Source organism: Nuphar pumila, chromosome 11 (assembly GCF_984573655.1).
Source record: "Nuphar pumila chromosome 11, dmNupPumi1.hap1.1, whole genome shotgun sequence".
Taxonomy (NCBI): domain Eukaryota; kingdom Viridiplantae; phylum Streptophyta; class Magnoliopsida; order Nymphaeales; family Nymphaeaceae; genus Nuphar; species Nuphar pumila.
This window is the reverse complement of record NC_143259.1, coordinates 9,335,945-9,355,576: the sequence shown is the minus strand read 5'-3', so window position 1 is coordinate 9,355,576 and position 19,632 is coordinate 9,335,945. Positions and strand designations below refer to the sequence as shown.

Sequence of the window (19,632 nt, the reverse complement as noted above, 5' to 3'; positions counted from 1 at the left end):
TTCATGGGGTTTGATTTTAACATCCATTTCTATTTCATTTACCGCTTTATGTCCTCCGAAACCTGGTTGGGCGGGACGGGGCCCCTTTTCCAGTGCCATCCCTACAGCTTGTCTGATCTCCTTGAGAAAATAAAACGCCAATAAACAAAACAATTAATTTATATAATAAAAAAGCGAATCCCGACTGAGGTCCGAAACCAGCAGAGCGAGAGAGGAGTGAGTGAGGGAGCTCATCGGAGCCGTCCGTTGCCGTTCATCTCCTACACGCCCAAAGATTTCGTCTCGCTTAAATCCCCTCTTCCTCCCTCCCTCCCTCGTTTCCTTCTTCGTTCCCGGCGGAACTCATCCTTCTCGTCCCCCTACCGTTTCTGGTTTTCCGTTTGGTCGCCAGAGCTCCGATCCCGATTCTATCGAAGCGTTACCGATCAATCTCGAACTCTTTCCTTATTCGTATTTTCTCCTCGTGTGGTCTCCTTGTTATCGCATTCTTTCCCGTTGCTGGAATTTCCAGATCTAGGTCGGGCTCCGGATCTGGTTTTTGGAAGGCTTCCCGCGATCTCGCGCCGGAGTTAGGGTTTAAGGGTTCGGCGCTGCATGTTGTTTCGGTGAAACGATGGCGAGTGCTTTCTCCGGACCCGTTGCTGCTTTTCAGGTAATGTCGCATCCCTCTCTCTTTTAATCGAAAGTTTCGGGTTGTTTCATATTTGTTTTTGGCGGGTTGATTCAGGTGGGGAACTATTTCGTGAGGCAGTATTATCAGGTGCTTCAGCAACAGCAGGAATACAGCCACCAGTTTTACAACGATGCGAGCACGATGCTCCGTGTCGACGGAGATAAGATCGAGTCGGCGACGGCGATGCTGGTATTTTCGTCTATCTGTTGATCGGCTGGTTTGTTTTTGCGATTAGTACATACCGTTATTTGCGTGCTGGTGACACAGTGTTGTTGAATTAATAGTGTTTTTCGTTCTGAATACGTGGGTAGCATGTGTGAAAGTTGCTTTCTTAGTCTCGCATACGTTCTTAGTGGTCATGTACTGTATGCTATACATATAAGGTAGAGGGCCGTGTTTCACCAAAGTGAGTTTGGTAGGGATGTTTTAGCCGCTCGGCATTGTTGAACTGTGAAAAGTAGGTGTTCTGTGTCTAACTTTGAAAAGTAGGTGTCGTCTGTGTCATCTGCAACAACTGTTAGTGTTGAATTGCAGCCCGCTTCCAGTTATATTTTATTTGTGTTGTTTGTGCCATTCATTTGTTGTATTGTATTTGGAGCACCGTAGAATTTGTGAAGGTCATGTACTTGCTTCCCTCTTATGAGCATTTTGTGCTACAAGCATCATTTTGTAATGTATGCAATCCACCTTTTTTTTATTCCCAACCATAAAAGGAAAGGAAGTATAAATCCAGCTAAAGCCATAGCAAGTGCTTGAGAAATAATGAGAGGCATGTGATGCACAATAAGGAGATGGAACTTGTAGCTCATTCATTTCCTGCACAGCGAAGTGTATTATGAGTTATGACACTCTTGAGTGTGTCCAGGAAAAATATTGAGTGGAGAGATGATTTCATTTGTTTATGGTACATTCTCAAGAAACATGGCTCTTTGTTATGTATTTTCCCTGCTTAGAAGGGAGATTCAGTCAGATAATGACAGTGAAGTCTACTTAGTAAAATTGGAATTTGTCATGACCTAGATTGTTTTCTTCCAGCCTAACACAACATCCTCTCTCCCCTTCATACCCGTTCGCTGAAAGCTAATGTCACATAGAGACACCCAAAAGGACATGGGACATGCCATTTATTGTGCAATTCTCATTAATAATAGCATATAAGGGAACATGACACAAGCAAAAGTTGAAGTATCCTTGTGACATAGGCTGAAAGTTTGCATGTAAAATGTTATGCTTATTCATCTTTTATTATTGGAGGTTCCTTATCTAGGAAATGAAATAAGAGAAAGTGCTTATGCAATTTAGCTAGCAATTTATCAGTTGGAATGATTCCTAATAGACGAATGCTAGTGTATGCAAATTCTGTGAAGAGGCTACATAGAATTTGAAGCATGATGTTTAGCATCTGAAACAGGTTAACTGAACTTTCCCATAGTATGCAAATTCTCAAATATCTTTCCAGGTGAGATAGGTTGCTTTTTTACTTTTGGGCATCTTGCCCAATGTAATACAAGTGCATTGCTTCACCTAGTGTGTAGGGTTATGCCTCTTGCACACATTTTATGCGCTGGCATATCCTTTTGGTGCAAAATTTTTTTTATTCTCGAATGCTAATTTAATGTGATGCCAACATGCCTTGTAGGGTTTCATTCATGAGGTATACATTTTAGGAAGTATCATTTAAAGTGCTGCAAATATTCATTTGATCAGCACCGATGATCCACTGGATGCATGGATTACCAAATTATAGATGTTCTAATACAACCTTTTATTTGATATAAATTGTATTGCATGAACTAGAAGACTTGAGAAGGGCTGGGATGCAATGCTCCATGGTTTTGATGTGGATTGTGGGTCCCCATGTGATTGTAATAAATGTTATGTCATTTACGTTATGGTTTTATGTGCACTTGCAAAAATTATACCTGTGTATGCTAACAAGTAATAAGTAACTGGTGCCCCACAAGGTCGCTGAACACCTGGCTAGGTGGGTTGGCTTAAGGCTTTCAAATTGAAGGAGGTCCAGAGTTCGATACCTGAGGTGTGCATCCTTTGCTGCAACGTCTAAGCCAAATGGGAAACTATCTTCGGTGGGTAGGGGGGAGTACTCATAAAGTTTTATGCTGTGGGCACTGGCTCAGGTCCATGGTCAATGTGACACCTATCGGCCCCTAATGGGATGTCCAAACTCCAAACCATAGCAGTGGTCCATGCTAAATAAAAAAAGAAGTAACTGGTGTGTATATGGCATCACTAGAACGCCTTGATTTAATTAGTGGCCATGCTCGTGGTGAACAAGCTCCTGGATCATGGTGATCATGGCCCCCTTATATTCTGAATTGATTGTTGGAGAGCTCCTTATGTGTACATCTACTGCTTGGTCTCAGTCATAGCATATCTAACTTCAATTTCTTAAACCTCAATTAGTCAATCTTCTCTTAGGAGGTATTTGAATCCCTTGGAGCTCAGATCCAAGGTTATGAGCTGGTGTGGGCTCTCGCTGATATTGTATGGTCCATGCCAAGATCCGTGGAAACTCAAACTCCTGGTATCTTAGATCCCTGATATAAAGGGTTCAGAAGAGGTCTCGTCCTCCGATCTCTCTTGGGCCTGAAGATCCCCTTAGTCTTTTCTTGTAAGTATCTAGTTGATCTGCTTTTTTTCACTATCGTGTGAGGTTGATTAGTTCCCTTCAGTTTTCATGTGCAATACGGATACCAAAACCTTGTAGTTCAAGTAATGAGGAAATGTAGTCCCTAAGTTTAAAACATGACTCCACGATCAACCTACATTCAGATTTCATCCTAAAGTAAGCCACTTTACCTACTAACATATAATCAAGTAAGATATTATCCAAGAGAAAGCACTGCAACCTGGACATTGATCTTCTTTGAGGGGACTACCTTGCATGTCCTTCATCCAAGATTCCAAATATGCCTATTAACTATTTGATTCTCGCTGCCTTTTTTCCTCAGTCATAGACTCATAGGATGAACTTTCTTTTAGAAGTTTATCATTGCATGGCAAGGTGTTGTTCTCATGTAAAAAAGGAAACACAATGGAATACCTTTCAAATCTCAACCAGTTTGTTGATCTTTCCTTTTCAATATGCATGTGCACCATTTCTGGTTCATGCTTAAATTGGAAATTTAGATCTTGGGATATGCAGTACCAGGCCTAGTAAATGGAATCACTTTAAATCACTGATAGCACAACTGTGTCTTCTTGGATGCTTGTATGGTTTCATCTGATTGACTTAAATCTTTTGTGCAAATGGAGCAATCTAGGTTCTGGCTTGTAAGCTCTCATTCCTATTTTTACTTTCGGATCACAAAAGTTGGTTAATCTTGTCACTGTGTTTTTGCTGAATCTTAAATACATACAAAAACTCCACTTTATTCAAATTGTCACCCTCTAACTTAACTCTATCTTGCAAGGTATTTATTTATGTAGTTTTTTTGGGTAAGTTCCTTTATCTTAAAAGATTTTGAATTTCTTTTTCTTGCTTATGTGGGATTTTCTCGACAAAAACAATATTTTGTTTTATTCTCATAGTTGTCAGGATGCAAAATTGATAGGGGAAGCAATGCATTCTTTGGAAGTAGAGAAGTGGTTGTTAAAATGTAGTATGAAGCATGAAGCGGTATTCGTTTTGGAAGTGTGTGAGAAGCAAAATTGAAAATGTGTAGGAAATGAGGGGGAAGCGAGTGAGAAGTGAAAAAGCATCAATATTAACATGAAAAACACAACCAACAAGGGGGGAGCGATAGGAATCAAGTGGGAAGCAAAAAGGTAAGGGGGAAGCGAGAGGGAAACAATTTGAGAAACGAGTGAGAAGTGTAGGAAGCACGCTTCCCATTCCCCAAAGGAAAGGAAGCATGGTGTTTCCTGCTTTGTAAGCACACTTTCCATAACTAAGGTTAATCCCTCAATCAGAGTATCAGGAGGACAATATTTGTTAGATTGTTTTACTCAAAAGATTGAATGTACGCTGAGTTTGTGCCAAGTGGTTGGCATTTCTTTCAGCTGCAATTGTTAGGGAATATTTAAGTTCCCTGGGCCTTTTTCATTTTGGAAGTGTAGTTGAAGAGACTCTAATCTTTTTCCTATGTGCTTCTAATCTCCTTGCATATTGTGTCACCCACTTATGTAGGATGATTATCCTGCATGCCTGTACCAATGAAAAGTCAACCGCTTAGTGTGCATCGACGAAGACTGCATGCCTTTATTTCCTGAGAAGAATTGTTTGTTGTTAGACCTTTCAAAATATCCTTAAAGTTAGTCGGTGTATTCTTCCCCATTAAGAAGTAATAGATTTTCTGTGTTCAATTAACTGAAAGGATAATAATGACAACATTTTCATCTGTGTCCAAGTACTATTAAGATAAATCCACATATTTTTAGCCAATAGCTATCATGTTGCTTAATTAGACATTTCAATTGGCCATAAGCTGTTATAAAATAAGTTGATATGTTTTAAAGCATTGAACCTATTAATGAGAATATGACTGAAAAGTATTGATTGTAGCCGATAAATTTGCCACATGCACCTGCACAAACAAGTGCCTGTCCTATGCGTGTGTATAACTTTGTTGATTTTATTTTCTAGTTATTCAGTTGATAGCATTTTTAGGAAATGTTTCTTTTGCAGCAAATACATTCACTTGTTATGTCTCTAAACTTTACGGGAATTGAGATCGAATCAGCACACTCTATGGATTCTTGGAATGGTGGTATTCTGGTGACAGTTTCTGGTTCTACTCAAATAAAGGATTTGAAAGTCCGGAGAAAATTCCTGCAGACATTTTTTCTTGCCCCTCAGGAGAAAGGATACTTTGTTCTAAATGACATTTTCCACTTTGTTGATGAAGAGCCTGTTCCTCAGCATCCACCAAGCATGTTGACCCATGCCAATTTTGATACGCAGCATAATGTGTCCAACTCTGTCCAAGAGCCAGGTACCACTGCTACTTTGTTTAGTTAGATGGTCATAACTGCTTAAATAGTAATCTACAAGTAAAAAAAGTGTTGCTGGCATTATAGATGTCTCTGCTGTGAAACCACCTTGTTTATAAAAAATGAGGTGCATGGATAAACCAAGTCATCCAAAGCTTTTGTTATATTCATTAATGATGACTATATGGTTATGTTTGTTTACATGTTCATGTCTGTATCTCTGAAAAACATCTTTTTTTGTCACTTTTAGGGGGGGGGCGTTTGTTTCACCCCACTTCCTGTGAAAGAAGCCCTCGTTCATAAGAAAAAGGGCCTCTTTCTCAACAGGGCTGAAATGAACACTCTCATGAAAATTAATTGGTGGGGCTCAGTTATTAAATGACGTGGGACTGTTTTCATGCAACACTGAGTTGTACCTGCCCCACTAGGGAACAACTTTTCCGGTAGCTCACACCTTTCACAGCGAAGAGCGTTCCCTCATGGTGGTGTGTAACAAATATCCTATTAGATTTTCACTATGTCTTTACTAAGAAATGCAAAATGTTGGTCTTCCAGTTGCAGATTACATTTTTGGTGGGCAAGTGGAGCCTGCAGAGTTTGTGCACAATGCACATCCTGAAGAAACTACCACCACCGAGGAATATGGCCTCCCAGAGCAGCAACAAGTTTCTGAAGCTAGTAACCTTGCAGAAGAAACATCCGATAACTGCAGCTCCATTCCATATCCAGGGGTTGACAATGCTGTGCTGGAAACAACACCTGCTCTGATTGTGGAACCTGTTGAACCTGTGAAGCAAACCTATGCTTCCATTGTATGTGCTGCATGCCATCCTTATAGTTCACTGTTGCATTTTTCCCTCTCTTTGTTGTTTTTTGCTCTGTGTACATATTTGTCCTTAGTGGACATTATGAATCGACATTATGTGCTTGTAATGCTAATTGAAATACTACAATGTTGCTACTCATTGATAGGTGACAGAAACGACATTTCAGTATCAGAACCTTTTGTCTTCTGAGAAAATATTAAACTCTTGTGCATGAAGTGTTTTATTTCTCTTTCTTTTCATTTTCACAAAGTGATTATCTCTTTTTTAAAATACTCAAATACCCTTATTTTGTCTGGGGTTACCAAACATTCTACCTACATGTGGGAAATGTATTTCCTGGAAAACCAGTTCTGAAAGGTGAAACTCAATGTTCCGAAACATAAGGGAAACTTTTTTCTTATATAGAAAACATGTTTCCTGCACATTTCCTTTTTATAGGAAATGTCCCTCCTTTGTACAAAAAAGTTGAGATGTGTTAGTATTTAATTAATTGTTTTTGAAAAAACTTAGACCTATTTTATATATCTATTTAATATGCTGGATGAAAGAGATACATTTATAATTTAATACAATCACACTATTTTTACTTCTTGAATTTGTTCTTCCTTCTAAAGTCTAAACCCCTATTGTGCATTTGGACTCTTTATGTTATGATATTTATTATTTTATGGAAAGTGGCCCTACTGCACACTTGCTTGCAGCTGGTGAGGATTGTTAGGAGATTAAACCGGTTAGGACCTACCAATCCACATTTGTGTGTGTGTGTGTGTGTGTGTGTGGAGAGAGAGAGAGACCTATGTGTTTGTCTTTGACATAATTTTTTGTTATTCCATTTTGAATGGTAGCTGCGGGTTGCAAAAGGTCTCTCAGCTACGGCTCCTCAGGCTTCTCTAAACAAGAGCGCTTCAGTAAACACAGAATGGCAGAACGCTCTGCAACCTGTGCCTTACTCATCAAATCAATCACACACTGCAGTATCAGCAATACCAGATAAGGTTGTCCCTGAAGTAACTGAAGAAATTGCTGCAGCAGAAGAAGAAGGTACTTTGCTGATCAACCTCGGTTTTGTCTACTCATCCAATACCATTATAGTGTTGATCAGCAATTATTTTTCCTTGTATATAAGTTGATATATTTAGTATCAAAGCATTATAGCATATCCAGTTGTTGACAACTAATTACAGCTTTTGAAATACATCCAACATGATTAACTTTATTTTTGGGTAATACAAGATTTTACAAGATAGACAGGTATGCATTTCTGTTAACAGGTCATACTAATGTGTCCAAGTTGATTATCTGTTCTAAGCTTAATGTGGTTGGTAGTGCTGGACATGCCGAGCCCGCTGGAACTTGGGCTCTTCATACTTTAGCTCTCAGCTCAGTCAAGCTCCAATATGGCTCCGGCCTAGCTACGACTATCTATCTATTTATCTATGTGCGTGTGTGTGCGCAGATGCACACAATAAAATTCAAAAGCAGTCCTTGGGTTTGAACCTGTGACCTTATACTTAAGAAGCAAGATATGCAACCATTGGAGTACAAACCCTTGGGGTAAAAGAATTGCAAGAGATTATATATAAAGTTGTAATCGTACATGAGCTCATAAACAAGCTCATCAAGCTTTTACTTGCCAACTTTGGGCTTGGGCCCAAGTCATTTATCTAAATGAGTCTAAAAATGAACTTGAGCTATGCATGATTGTTAGCTAAACGAGCTTGAGGTGAGCTTTTCGTGAGCGGACCTGAGCTTTTAGTTGAGCCCATGTGTTTTTCCCAATCCTAGGTTGGATAGAAAAGGTTACTCAAATGCTATTGCACATTGGCCATGGTGATTGGTTTAACTTTAAACTTTTGACTCACCAGATTGTGCTTCTGAAGAACATGAAGTTGTTTTAGAAAAAGTGAGTTTGACCATATGCAAGATCAAATTCTTGGCTATTTAGTGCATGCTAAGTTGCTAACTAATTTGAAGACCTGTTTTCAACTTATTTACATATATATTTCCATTTTATTCGATATTTGATATCAACCTCAAGGATTTGTCTGCTTTGCTTACTCTTTATTTCCACATGGTTATAGGTGGACCTAAGCCTCGGTAAATGGCTTTTTAGAATAGATATGAGGCTGATACAACTGTACAGTGGTTCATGAAAACACATGATCCTATCATAACAAATTGGGCTATGTAATTGGCATAGATGGAAAGTAGGACATGAGTTCACGATATCCAAGCTAGCTTGTGATTGAACATGCACTGCTAATTATGAAACGTGATGAATAGTGCAGTTTGCCCCATCAAACATTCATGATATTATGGAAATATTAGTTTTATAGTGTACATTTTGTTTGTCATGAATGAGAAATTAATAAATTACGCATGATGTAGTTATGGTGCTTCAAATTATAAGATGAAACTTTTTGTATATGTATTTATTTATTGTTTTTTATCTTGTTCTTCCCAATTTACCCTTTTTATCTGTTCTTTATTTGGATTTCAAGTGCTGCTAAAATAAACATCTTGGTAGCGTAGGTAGGCCTTACTTTGGCTATGTGTATGCATATCCTTTGTGCTCGCTAAGATGAGGAACTTTTTCATATATTTTTGTTGCACATGTTGATCTCTTAATAGTTTTATTTTTTTGAATTATTTTACCATGATTAACCAACCTCATTGTTTATTTGCTGAATGTGTAGATAGTTCTCATATGATGACTGGAGACATCAGTAAATCGGTTTATGTAAGGAACCTGCCTACTACTGTATTAGCTTCAGAAATTGAGCAGGAGTTTAAGGCATTTGGTAAAATCAAGCCAGAGGGTGTTGTTGTCAGGAGTCGGAAGGTTATTGCTGTCCTCAAATTTTAACTAAATAATCTTAAGTATTTCCACTTTACCTAATTATGTTGTTCTGCTGCTGTTTTCCTCTCTGTGGTTATGCAGGATATTGGTATATGTTATGCCTTTGTTGAATTTGAAGATGCATCATCTATTCAGAATGCAATCAAGGTTGGTTTGTGTTTACATCTTTTTGTATCAATTTTTTTCATGGTTTCACCTCAGTGGGTTTCTCACATGTTCATGGATTTTAGTAGATATAAACACATAGTCAATGGATGATGAAGTTAATGTGTGTGTGTGTGTGTGGTTATGTATACATGTATCTATGTTCTTTTTCTTGTTTGCATCAAAATATTTGGATGTGGCTTTGCCTTGTAGCTCCTTAGCATATAACTATACTTCACTCTTAGTTAGGAATTACTGATTTTCTAGTGCTATTGCATGCATCTCCAATGCAAATTGGCGGAAGGCAAGCACATATTGAGGAACGGAGACAAAACAATATGCAGTTGCCTTCCACCAATTTGCACTGGAGATGCCTGCAACAGTACCAGAAAATAGTAATTCATAACTAACAATGAAATATGGTTATATGCTAAGGACCTATCTGGCCCAAACTTCAAGGCAAAACTACATCCAAACATTTTGATACAAACAAGAGAGAACATAGACACATAGTCAATTGATGATGAAGTTAACAACTCTCTCTCTCTCTCTTTGTGACCATGGATACATGCATCTATGTTCTTTGTCTTGCTTGTATCAAAATATTTGGATGTGGCTTTGCCTTGAAGTTTGAGCCAGATAGCTCTTAGCTTATAATTATACTGTTAGAAATTACTAATTTTCTGTTGCTGTTGCAGGCATCTCCAGTGCAAATTGGTGAAAGGCAAGTGCACATTGAGGAGCGGAGACAAAATAGCAGTTCATCTCGCGGAAGTATGTTTCTTTATCATTGTGTGTTTTTGTTGACTTTTTTAGTGAACGCTTTAGAAGTCCAATACTTCTGCTTTAGCAACTACTATATATTTGGAGTTGTCTCACAAACAATTCCCTTTATTGTATTGAAGCCCATCTTCTTGCTCTACTTTTGATATGAAGTAAACACCTACAAGGAAGATCCAAGAGTATCAACATCATGAATCTGATGAGCATAACAGTCCACCGAAACAGCCACAATAAACATAAACGCAAGGGCCACTAAGGGCACACTCACAAGGGCCACTAAGGTTACAACAGGCACGCACAAGAGGGCACTCTCAAGATAAAAATAATATTTTATTGATAATTGAAATGCACAAAGAATGCATAAAGATATAAGGGGGAAGAATCCCTATATATATATATATATACAAAAGATGGAGGCCATATAGCCGTTAGACTAGCTCTAAATGCTAGTCAACCCAATGTTGACTACAACAAAACTAAAAATAAAAATAAAGAATACAATAAATAAAAATTACAAAAGCAAAAACAAAATATATATACATACATGAGTATCTATACACACACATCTCTCTCTCTCTCTCTCTCTATATATATATATATATATATATATATATATATATAGAGAGAGAGAGAGAGAGAGAGAGAGAGAGAGAGAGAGAGAGAGAGAGAGAGAGAGAGAGAGAGAGAGAGAGAGGTGTTCAATCTATCCGTGCTCAATAAAAACTCAATCTTGCATAACGTTTTTTGTGCAAAACATGCTGAAAACCTGCAAAAAAGGCCTTTAATGACACTTTTGGAGCACCGCTAAAAACAATCTAAAAAAATCAGACGCATCCTTTATTGACCTTTAGTGGCGATCTTGAGCGCCGTTAGAGGTCCCAACTGAATAAGGACCTCTAGCGACGCTTCAAAAGCACCACTAAAGGCTTTTTGGCATCCTTTTATCATTTTTTTGCGCGTCGACTGTCCATCACACATTCGATGGACGACCAACACAATTATGTTCCTCTTGAGCATGTATGGATTGAGCAACTACAATTTTTTTCTCTCTCTCTCTCTCTCTATATATATAGTATATACAAAAATTATATACAATTCAACACTTTGCCTCAAACTTACAGTATGATAACCAAAAGTTTGCCAAGAAAGAAGTGAAACCCAGGAGTTGGGAGAGGTTGGTGAACAAGTCTGTCATTTGGTATTCTGATGTGACATAGGGCAAATCAATATTCTCTTGAAGATACTCCTCTCGTACGTAGTGACAATCCATTTCGATGTGTTTAGTTCTTTCATGGAACATATGGCTGTTGGCGATATAAATAACACTTGTTGTCCCAACACATTTTTGGTTCCTGTCATACGAACTCTCATGCCTACTAGCAATCTTCTTAGCCAAACAACCTCCATTGTGGTGGTAGCCATGATTCTGCTTCAATTGATGAGAGTGAAACCTTTTACTTCTTGCATCTCTACGAGATAAATGATTCATCCACACACAATTTGTATTTTATTAACCTGGTCTGCACATGTTCCTCAGAGCGACATCGGTCACCTTCACCCTAGTCGGTCACTACATGACATCATTATGCATGCTCACCTTGGTCACTACTTGGCATCATCAGACATCCTCACCCTAACCAAGTCTTGGTATACTAATATGTTAAAATTCTCCGAAGATCTGTTCCTGCACAATAAACCGATAAGAAAAGAAGAAAACAAAGGAAGCAAAAGAGAGAAGACCTGTGGATCATAAAGGAAGACTTCTCAATAGATCTCACATCTTTTCTTATATTTATGTGTGTGATGTGTTATATTATGGAACTGGATTTGGATCTAGATCCATATACAAACAATGAGTATTCTTAACATGCCCCTTCAAACTGAACATGGTGATGAACCATAGACAATTTGGATTTCAAGTATCAGTGTCACTGCATAGAGCTTTGGTAAAAAGGTCGACAACTTGATCTTCTCCTCGAATGAATACTGGTTGAATTTCTTTTGCTTCCACCTTTTATATGACAAAGTGTTGATCGATTTCTACATGTTTCATCTTACCATGTTGAATTAGATTGGTAGAAATAACCACTGCACTTCGATTATCACAATATAGTAATGAGCTAGAGATGTGTTGGTGGAGACTAAATAAAATATGCTTAATCCACGCAACCTCTGCAGTAACTGCTGCCATAGCATGATATTTTGCCTCTGTGCTTGAACAGGCTACCGTTTCTGCTTTCGACTAGCCTAAGACACTAAATGAGTTCCCAAAAAAACTTCATAACCTGTCACAAAGCATCTTGTAGAGGAATCATGGGTCCAATCAGCATCAGAGTAGGCAATAAGTTTAACAGAGACTTGAGAACTCAAGAAAGCAGGTCTGACATAGAAAGTGTACCTTTAATGTACATGAGGATTTTTTTATTGCTTTCATATGTCTCACCTGTGGCTTATGCATAAACTGTGATACTTGATTCACTGAAAAAGCAAGTCTGGGTGTGTAAAAGTTAATTACTGTAAGGCTCCAACAATACTGCGATATTTCTCAGGCTCAGGCAACTCAACATCATCTGCAAGAGTATTATTACCCAATTGGGCCTGAATTGTAATAGGGTATGGACAGACTTACACTTTAGCATGCCACTACTGTGGAGTATGTCTCTAGCATACTTGTGTTATGAAAGAATGAGTTGATCTGCTTGTTTATCCACCTGCATACCTAAGAAGAATCGAAGAGGGCCCAAATCCTTCATGTGAAACTGTCCATGGAGAATGGATTTCAACTACTTAATCTTAGCACTGGTGTTGCCGGTAATAGTAATGTCATCCACATAGACCAAGATAATAGTAATATCAGATTTGTCATAGTGAACAAACAAAGAATAGTCACAGTGGCTATGCTCAAAACCAAGAGACTGGACCATAATGCTAAAAGTGTCAAACCATGCACGCGATGCTTGTTTCAGCCCATATATAGCCTTTTTCAATCTGAGTACAATAGGCTAAGTATCACCCTCAGGATAGCCAGGTGGATGTTCCATATATACTTGTTCGAATAAATCACCATGAAGAAAAACAGTTTTCATATCTAACTGAAATAGATCCCATCCATTCGATACCGCTAGAGATAAAACAATACTAATCGTCCCCATTCGAACTATTGGGCTAAATGTTTCATCAAAATCGAGCCCATGTCCCTGAGTGTAACCTTTGGCTACTATAACTTGGCTTTAAATGTTCAATGCTGCTATCAGATTTTCATTTGACCTTGAACACCGAGCAACATCCAACAACATTCTTGTTTGCTGGTCGAGAGACTCTCCCATGTATTACATTCATGAAGAGACATTCATGAAGAGCTGTTATCTCTTCATTCATAACATTCCAATGAGAAGGCTTCATAACTTACCCATTTATCAGGCCGGTGATGGACACGAGTGAATGTGCGAGTGGAGACAACTGGTGGCTGGATAGCATTATCATTCAAGGAGGGAACAGATGCTGAAATCGATGGACTACCAGCGGCCTAATTTGGCTGAATTGTATGCGTGCTGGTATCACACATGATGGGCGGCTGGGCAGCATTATGAACAACATTGTCATTTGGCTGATTATGTAAACTGGCTGGCTGATTACTCACATCTAATGAATCCCGATTTTTTCTGCTGTATACTTGCTTGAAGAACTGAAAACTGGGCTGCTCTACTAATGATGGTTCAACAGAGAAAGGAGTGGCTGCAACATCATCATTGAAGGCAGGCTGCTTATTTTGAGGAGATGACGACCAAAATGAGTGCAACGTTGAGGAGATGATGACCAAAACGAGTGCAACGCAGAATTGCTGGCAGTGGATGATATTGCTCCACATACATTCTCATGAAAAACATGTCGTGAGATAACAATTTTATTTACAGCATGACCAAAACATCGATACCCCATATAATCCTCATCATAGCCAATAAATTGATACATAGTTGACTGAGAAGATAACTTATGATGCAATGAATCACCAATATAAACAAAACATCGACACCCATATGCACACAACCAAGAGTAATTAGGATATGAACCATGCAGCAAAGAATATGATAAATCACCGCCAAGATTGGACAAAGGCATTCTATTTATCAAACACACGACTGTATAAAAGGCTTTCGTCCATAAACCAACTTTGAGATTAGCATCATACATCATAGTTAATGTTGTTTCCACAATATGATGGTGTTTGCGTTCAGCCACACCATTTTGCTGAGAAGTCCTTGGACAACTCAACTCACGCTGAATTCTATTATCGAGTAAAAATTGTGTGAATTGATTGGACATGTATTCACCACCACCACCATCACTCCGTAAGGCTAATTTTTTTCTAGAGAATTGAGTTTCAACATGAGCTTTGAATCTAGAGAAAACAAAAAACACTTGATCCTTGGATTTCAAGAAATATATCCGAGTGAAACGAGTAAAGTCATCAACAAAAATAACATAATATTTCAATTTTGACAGACATAACTTGAGAAGGTTTCCAAATGTCAAAATGAACAAGCTCAAAAGGAAAAGAAGCTTTCTTATTAGATATTGGAAAGGAACTTCATCACTCTTATAAATACGACAACTAATCTTGTGACATTAATTAATCCTTTATCACGTAAAGATCAAGAAAACTCGAATTGCAATGACCAAATCTACGATGCCAAATATCAACTTGTAGATGAACTTGTAGGCTTAACGACAACAAAAACAATGAATGACATAGTAGGGGCTTTGGAGCTTCATTTAGGACATATAGATTTTCGTATCTTCTTCCCTCAGTGAGTGTATGACTCGTGTGAATTCCCTTTACAGAAACAAAGGTTGGAGAAAACTAGACATGAATTAGTATCATGACAAAGTTGAGAAACAGAAATAAGATTTTATGAATGTTAGGAACAAGCAAAGTGTTGGGCAAAAAAAAAGGATCCTTGTGGGAACAATGGTTATGCCTATGTAAGTAATATGGTGGTGTTTTTCATCTCCCGTAATCATAGTCCCATTACAACGATAAGGTTTAACATGAGAGAGTTTACCTAAATCACTAGTGACATGGTGTGCCCCCCTTGAGGGGGTGTTAGGAGCGGATTATGAAGGAGACTGAATACTTGCCTGCGAATTTCCAACAGAATTATGATGCATTTGGAAACTAAGCTGCCCAAAGCCAACAATAAGAGCCGCTAAGTCATGTGAACCAACAACGGACGAAAGATATGAGCCAATAGGAGTAGGAGCCTAAATAAAATTTGTTGGAGCACGCGAACCAACACTTGTTAGAAGTGGGGCAACAACTACAAGTGCTCTAAAACGAGGAGGAATCAATACTGTAGGTGGGTGATAGGTAGGAACGTAACGCCAATAGCAATTGGAACATGTATGACCCTTCTTCCCACATCAGACATACTATAGTTGTTTGATTGAAAGAAGAATTCAGTGTGGGGAGAATACCTGCTCTACATCCACCAAAATTATGCTCGCTACCACACCCTCTTCCTCTCTAGGGATTGAAATTTTGGTTTGCATGCAACCATAACCTCATGATACACTTCTTCCTTCTGAGATCCTGATGATATATTAAACATGGCCTCATGTTCCAAGAGCATGGGTCTCAATTTATCAAAAGGTGGGCGAGTTGTAGTGCTAGTGTAAACAATGATGAACATGTTATATTCTTGGCCAAGCCCTCTTATGGTTTTGTGCATATATCTTCATCTAACAATGGTGATTCGATGACATCAAGTTGATCCACTAGAACCTTAATCCTGTCCAGATATTCGGCTACAAGTGAATCCCCTCTCTTAATCTCTGCAAATTCTGCTTTCACGTTTCAACTGATATATCTGGGGAGTAGAAATCTCTTCGTACCATTGACGTAGAGTATCCCAGAGAACTTTTGCCGAAACTCCAGATGGGATGTGTAGAAGAACTTCACGAGAGAGTGGTTGTGATGAAGGCTACAACCGACTGATTATTCTTCCGCCACACGATAACATCTGAATTTCTGGCCATGGTCTTCGAGGATTTCTCTGTACTTCCATCATGCACTGAAATTGTTTGGGAAACCAGTTCCGAAGGCACATGGATCGTCCCATCAAGGTGGCCCATTAGATCATGGTTAGAAAGGAAAGGGATAATTTGCTTCTTCCGGGTGATAAAATTGGAAGAATCAAGTTTTTTTTTTAACTAAATGGCTGAGAAAAGAGGCATTGATAGCAGCCATTCGACGAGGCGACAAATTTTTTTTAAGAAAAGACCGATCGGCACTGGCACATGCACAATAAATAAAAGAAGATTCAGAGATCAATGAAAGAATAACAAAGGAAACACAAAGAATTTTTCTGACCTTAAATAATATTTGCTTTTTTTTTTTGCACAGATTTTTGCTTTAGTCATATCAGAGTTTAGCAACGAGGATACACGTCAAAAGTGATATGACATGTTTGGAAGATCATGTCGGACTAATTGGATGTGATTAGGATTTTTTTTATTCAAAACCAAACAGAAGGAAATTATTTTGAAAAAGAAGTCTGATCGATTTTTTTTTCGAAATCGACCTAGGAGACGTCTTGCAAAGAGGAAGGAGGATCAAATTTTGCAAAGAGAAAGGAGAAGATTTGATTCGGCTAGGATCTGATCAGATCTGTTGCTGATTATTAGATTTGATCAGATTTGAACCTGACGCAAAAGAAATCACATCAGATCTGATTCAAAGAGAAAGAAAAAGGGATTCAGGGTTGAAGAAAGAGAAGGATTTGAAGGTGAAGCGAATAAAAAATAGCACTTATGGCACCACATTGGTTCTTTTAAACCACAAGTTCATTCATGAGCATCTACGTGTGTATGCATGCATTTATGTCTTATAGCACATCGTCATATAGCATCATGCAACATATAGCCACGTCATGTTGCATGTTAACACTTCATGCAGCCCATTATAGCATTATGATAGAAATTTACAGCATAACATTAAATTTTTTTTCATAAGTGATGGCACAATTGTTCGGCCTCAATAGGCTCACTTACTGTACCTGTACCTCAACAGGTCAAGTATCCATCTGGCTCACCTCTGGAACCAAGCCATGTTCATCCGGTTCACTTTTGTAACCATGACATGCATTCAAAGACAAGTTCTCAATTCAAAACTGTTAGGACAAAATTTTTCAGTCATTAGAAATTCTGCCATAAGTCATACAAAATGATTTTGGCTATGAGATTTTTATTGTAGATTCATACACTTGTTAACTGTAAGTAGGAAAACCCTCAGACCTAAACTCATTCTGGATCAAGAAATAAAAATTTCGGGAACACTGACCGTTTTTTGTTCACAAAACAATCTTGTTCGATTCAGTATTTTCAATAAAAATTCAGCCATTTATCACATATAATGCTATAAATTTTTAGATTTTTACTGAGTGGCTTGATATGTTTGACACGATCTCCAAAAACCTAGACTTAAATTGGTTTCCCACAAATAATTAAAAATTCTATGATAAAGACTTTCTGTCATTTAAAGAGATTGTTTTCCAAAAATTATAGGTTATGGACCGAACTTTCATGATTTTTAATTTTAAAACCGTGAAGAATCAACCTATAAGATTTTTATTGTGTGTTCTTCCATATACAAACTAACACATAAAAATTTTGACCATAAATCCAAAATATTTTGGGATGCATGATTTTAACAAAAACGTGCAACCTATATAGATTTTCTGACGGACAAAAATTCTATGTCGACTTGCGGATGTTGTATCTCTCAAACCATGACTCATTTGAGTCCAATTTTTTTTCTCGGATTGCTTTCGTATGTCTTGAACATTCTCATAATTTTACAGGATTTATGGGTTCACCGTTTTGGAGAATCAATTTTTTTTTACAACAGGTCAAATTAAAACATGCAGTTTTCAAGAAACACATAAAAAACACTAGGAACATACATCCAACAATTTTTATTCATCAGAAACACATTATATTCATTTATATACACATCTAATCATGCAGTAAACACAAAAGTACCATACATATCATGAATCAATACAAGATCCAACATTTTTATTTAAGAGAATACATTTTTCTCAAAACCGATTTTCGAAAAAAGATTTCGATTTATGAAAACCTCCATGATGAAACCATGGTTGCCAGTCGAGGAAGTGGTAGCGGGATACGGGAAGCGAGAAGCGGGAAGTGTGGCACTTTCAAAATTTTAGGAAGCAGGAAGCGTGGGACGACTTAAAAGCGAATCAAGAATCGTCTCAAAAGCAAACCGGAAATGGCCTAGGAAGCGAACTAGAAGCGACATAGGAAGCGAGGGGGATGCGAAAACAAAATACAAAAAAATAAAAAATGGTAGAAGAGAGGGGGTAGCGCGCTTCCCAGTGCGTTTCGGAAGCACGATGTTTCGCGCTTTCGAAACACGCTTTGGGAAAATGCGCTTTCCCACTAGGCTAGGCGCTTTCGGTAACTCTGGATCAAACCCATATCTGTACCGAGGTGAATCTAAACTGATATGCATGTTGATACGTATTCGGGGATCATCCTCACAACATGTTCATGTATCTAACCCCATACACACGTGCAAAGTTACAGTGTATTTACCTCTTATTCTCATAAAAAACTTCACCCGAACTGTGTTCACCAACCGGATCCTTCTTTGTATGAACCATCAATGTACCACACCACCTACACCTTCGTATGCACCATCAATGTACTACACCACCTACACCTTCCAAAGAGGGGCATGCGGGAGGAAGAAGGAAGAGAGACAAAAGAGATAGAAAATAGGAAGAAAATTCTTAGGGAGAGAGGGGCGTGTGATATGGAGCCTCTCCTTATATAATTTCCAATTAGTTTCCCATTTGGTTAATGAAACTCCCTCTAATCCAATCTCGTTTGAGTTACATGCAGATTTCATTCAAATCTCATTTCAATTCCATGGATCCTAGCTAATTAGTGATTTTACATGAAATAGGAAACAATTAACACATTAGCTAATTAGGACTCTTAATAGAATTATGAAACTATTAGCTAGTTTGACTTTAATCAAAATAGATTGAGTTAGGAAGGTAGGAGGGGTCCACATGGGGGGCGTCCCACCCTATGGCTGAAGCTTTCTTAATTAATTCAAATCAATTCTAAATTAAATCTCCAAATTAAGTCCAAATTGAAATCCAATCCAAATTCATTACCAAATTAAATTCACATTGTAATTCAAATTCAAATCCAAATCCAAATTGGAATTAAATCTTAAATTGAAATTCAACTCCAAATTGAAATTGAATCCCAAAATGAAATTCAAATCAAATTGAAATTCAAATTAACTTGAGATTCAAACTCAAATTGAAATTCAAATTAACTTGAGATTCAAACTC

At 38.0% G+C, this 19,632-nt stretch overlaps 1 protein-coding gene across 1 annotated transcript in view; it reads left to right on the top strand.

Annotated features, from left to right (window-relative positions):
* The first annotated feature begins 256 nt into the window (after positions 1 to 256).
* The window catches only part of LOC149821871 (nuclear transport factor 2-like), a 30,078-nt gene continuing 10,702 nt past the window's right edge, over positions 257 to 19,632 (top strand). Inside the window, exons 1-8 of the mRNA XM_089981083.1 lie at positions 257 to 652; positions 728 to 862; positions 5,322 to 5,628; positions 6,182 to 6,438; positions 7,299 to 7,494; positions 9,150 to 9,295; positions 9,395 to 9,460; positions 10,156 to 10,231. Coding sequence (XP_089837209.1) covers positions 614 to 652; positions 728 to 862; positions 5,322 to 5,628; positions 6,182 to 6,438; positions 7,299 to 7,494; positions 9,150 to 9,295; positions 9,395 to 9,460; positions 10,156 to 10,231 — 1,222 coding nt within the window. The 5' untranslated portion in view covers positions 257 to 613. The remainder of the gene's footprint in view (positions 653 to 727; positions 863 to 5,321; positions 5,629 to 6,181; positions 6,439 to 7,298; positions 7,495 to 9,149; positions 9,296 to 9,394; positions 9,461 to 10,155; positions 10,232 to 19,632) is intronic.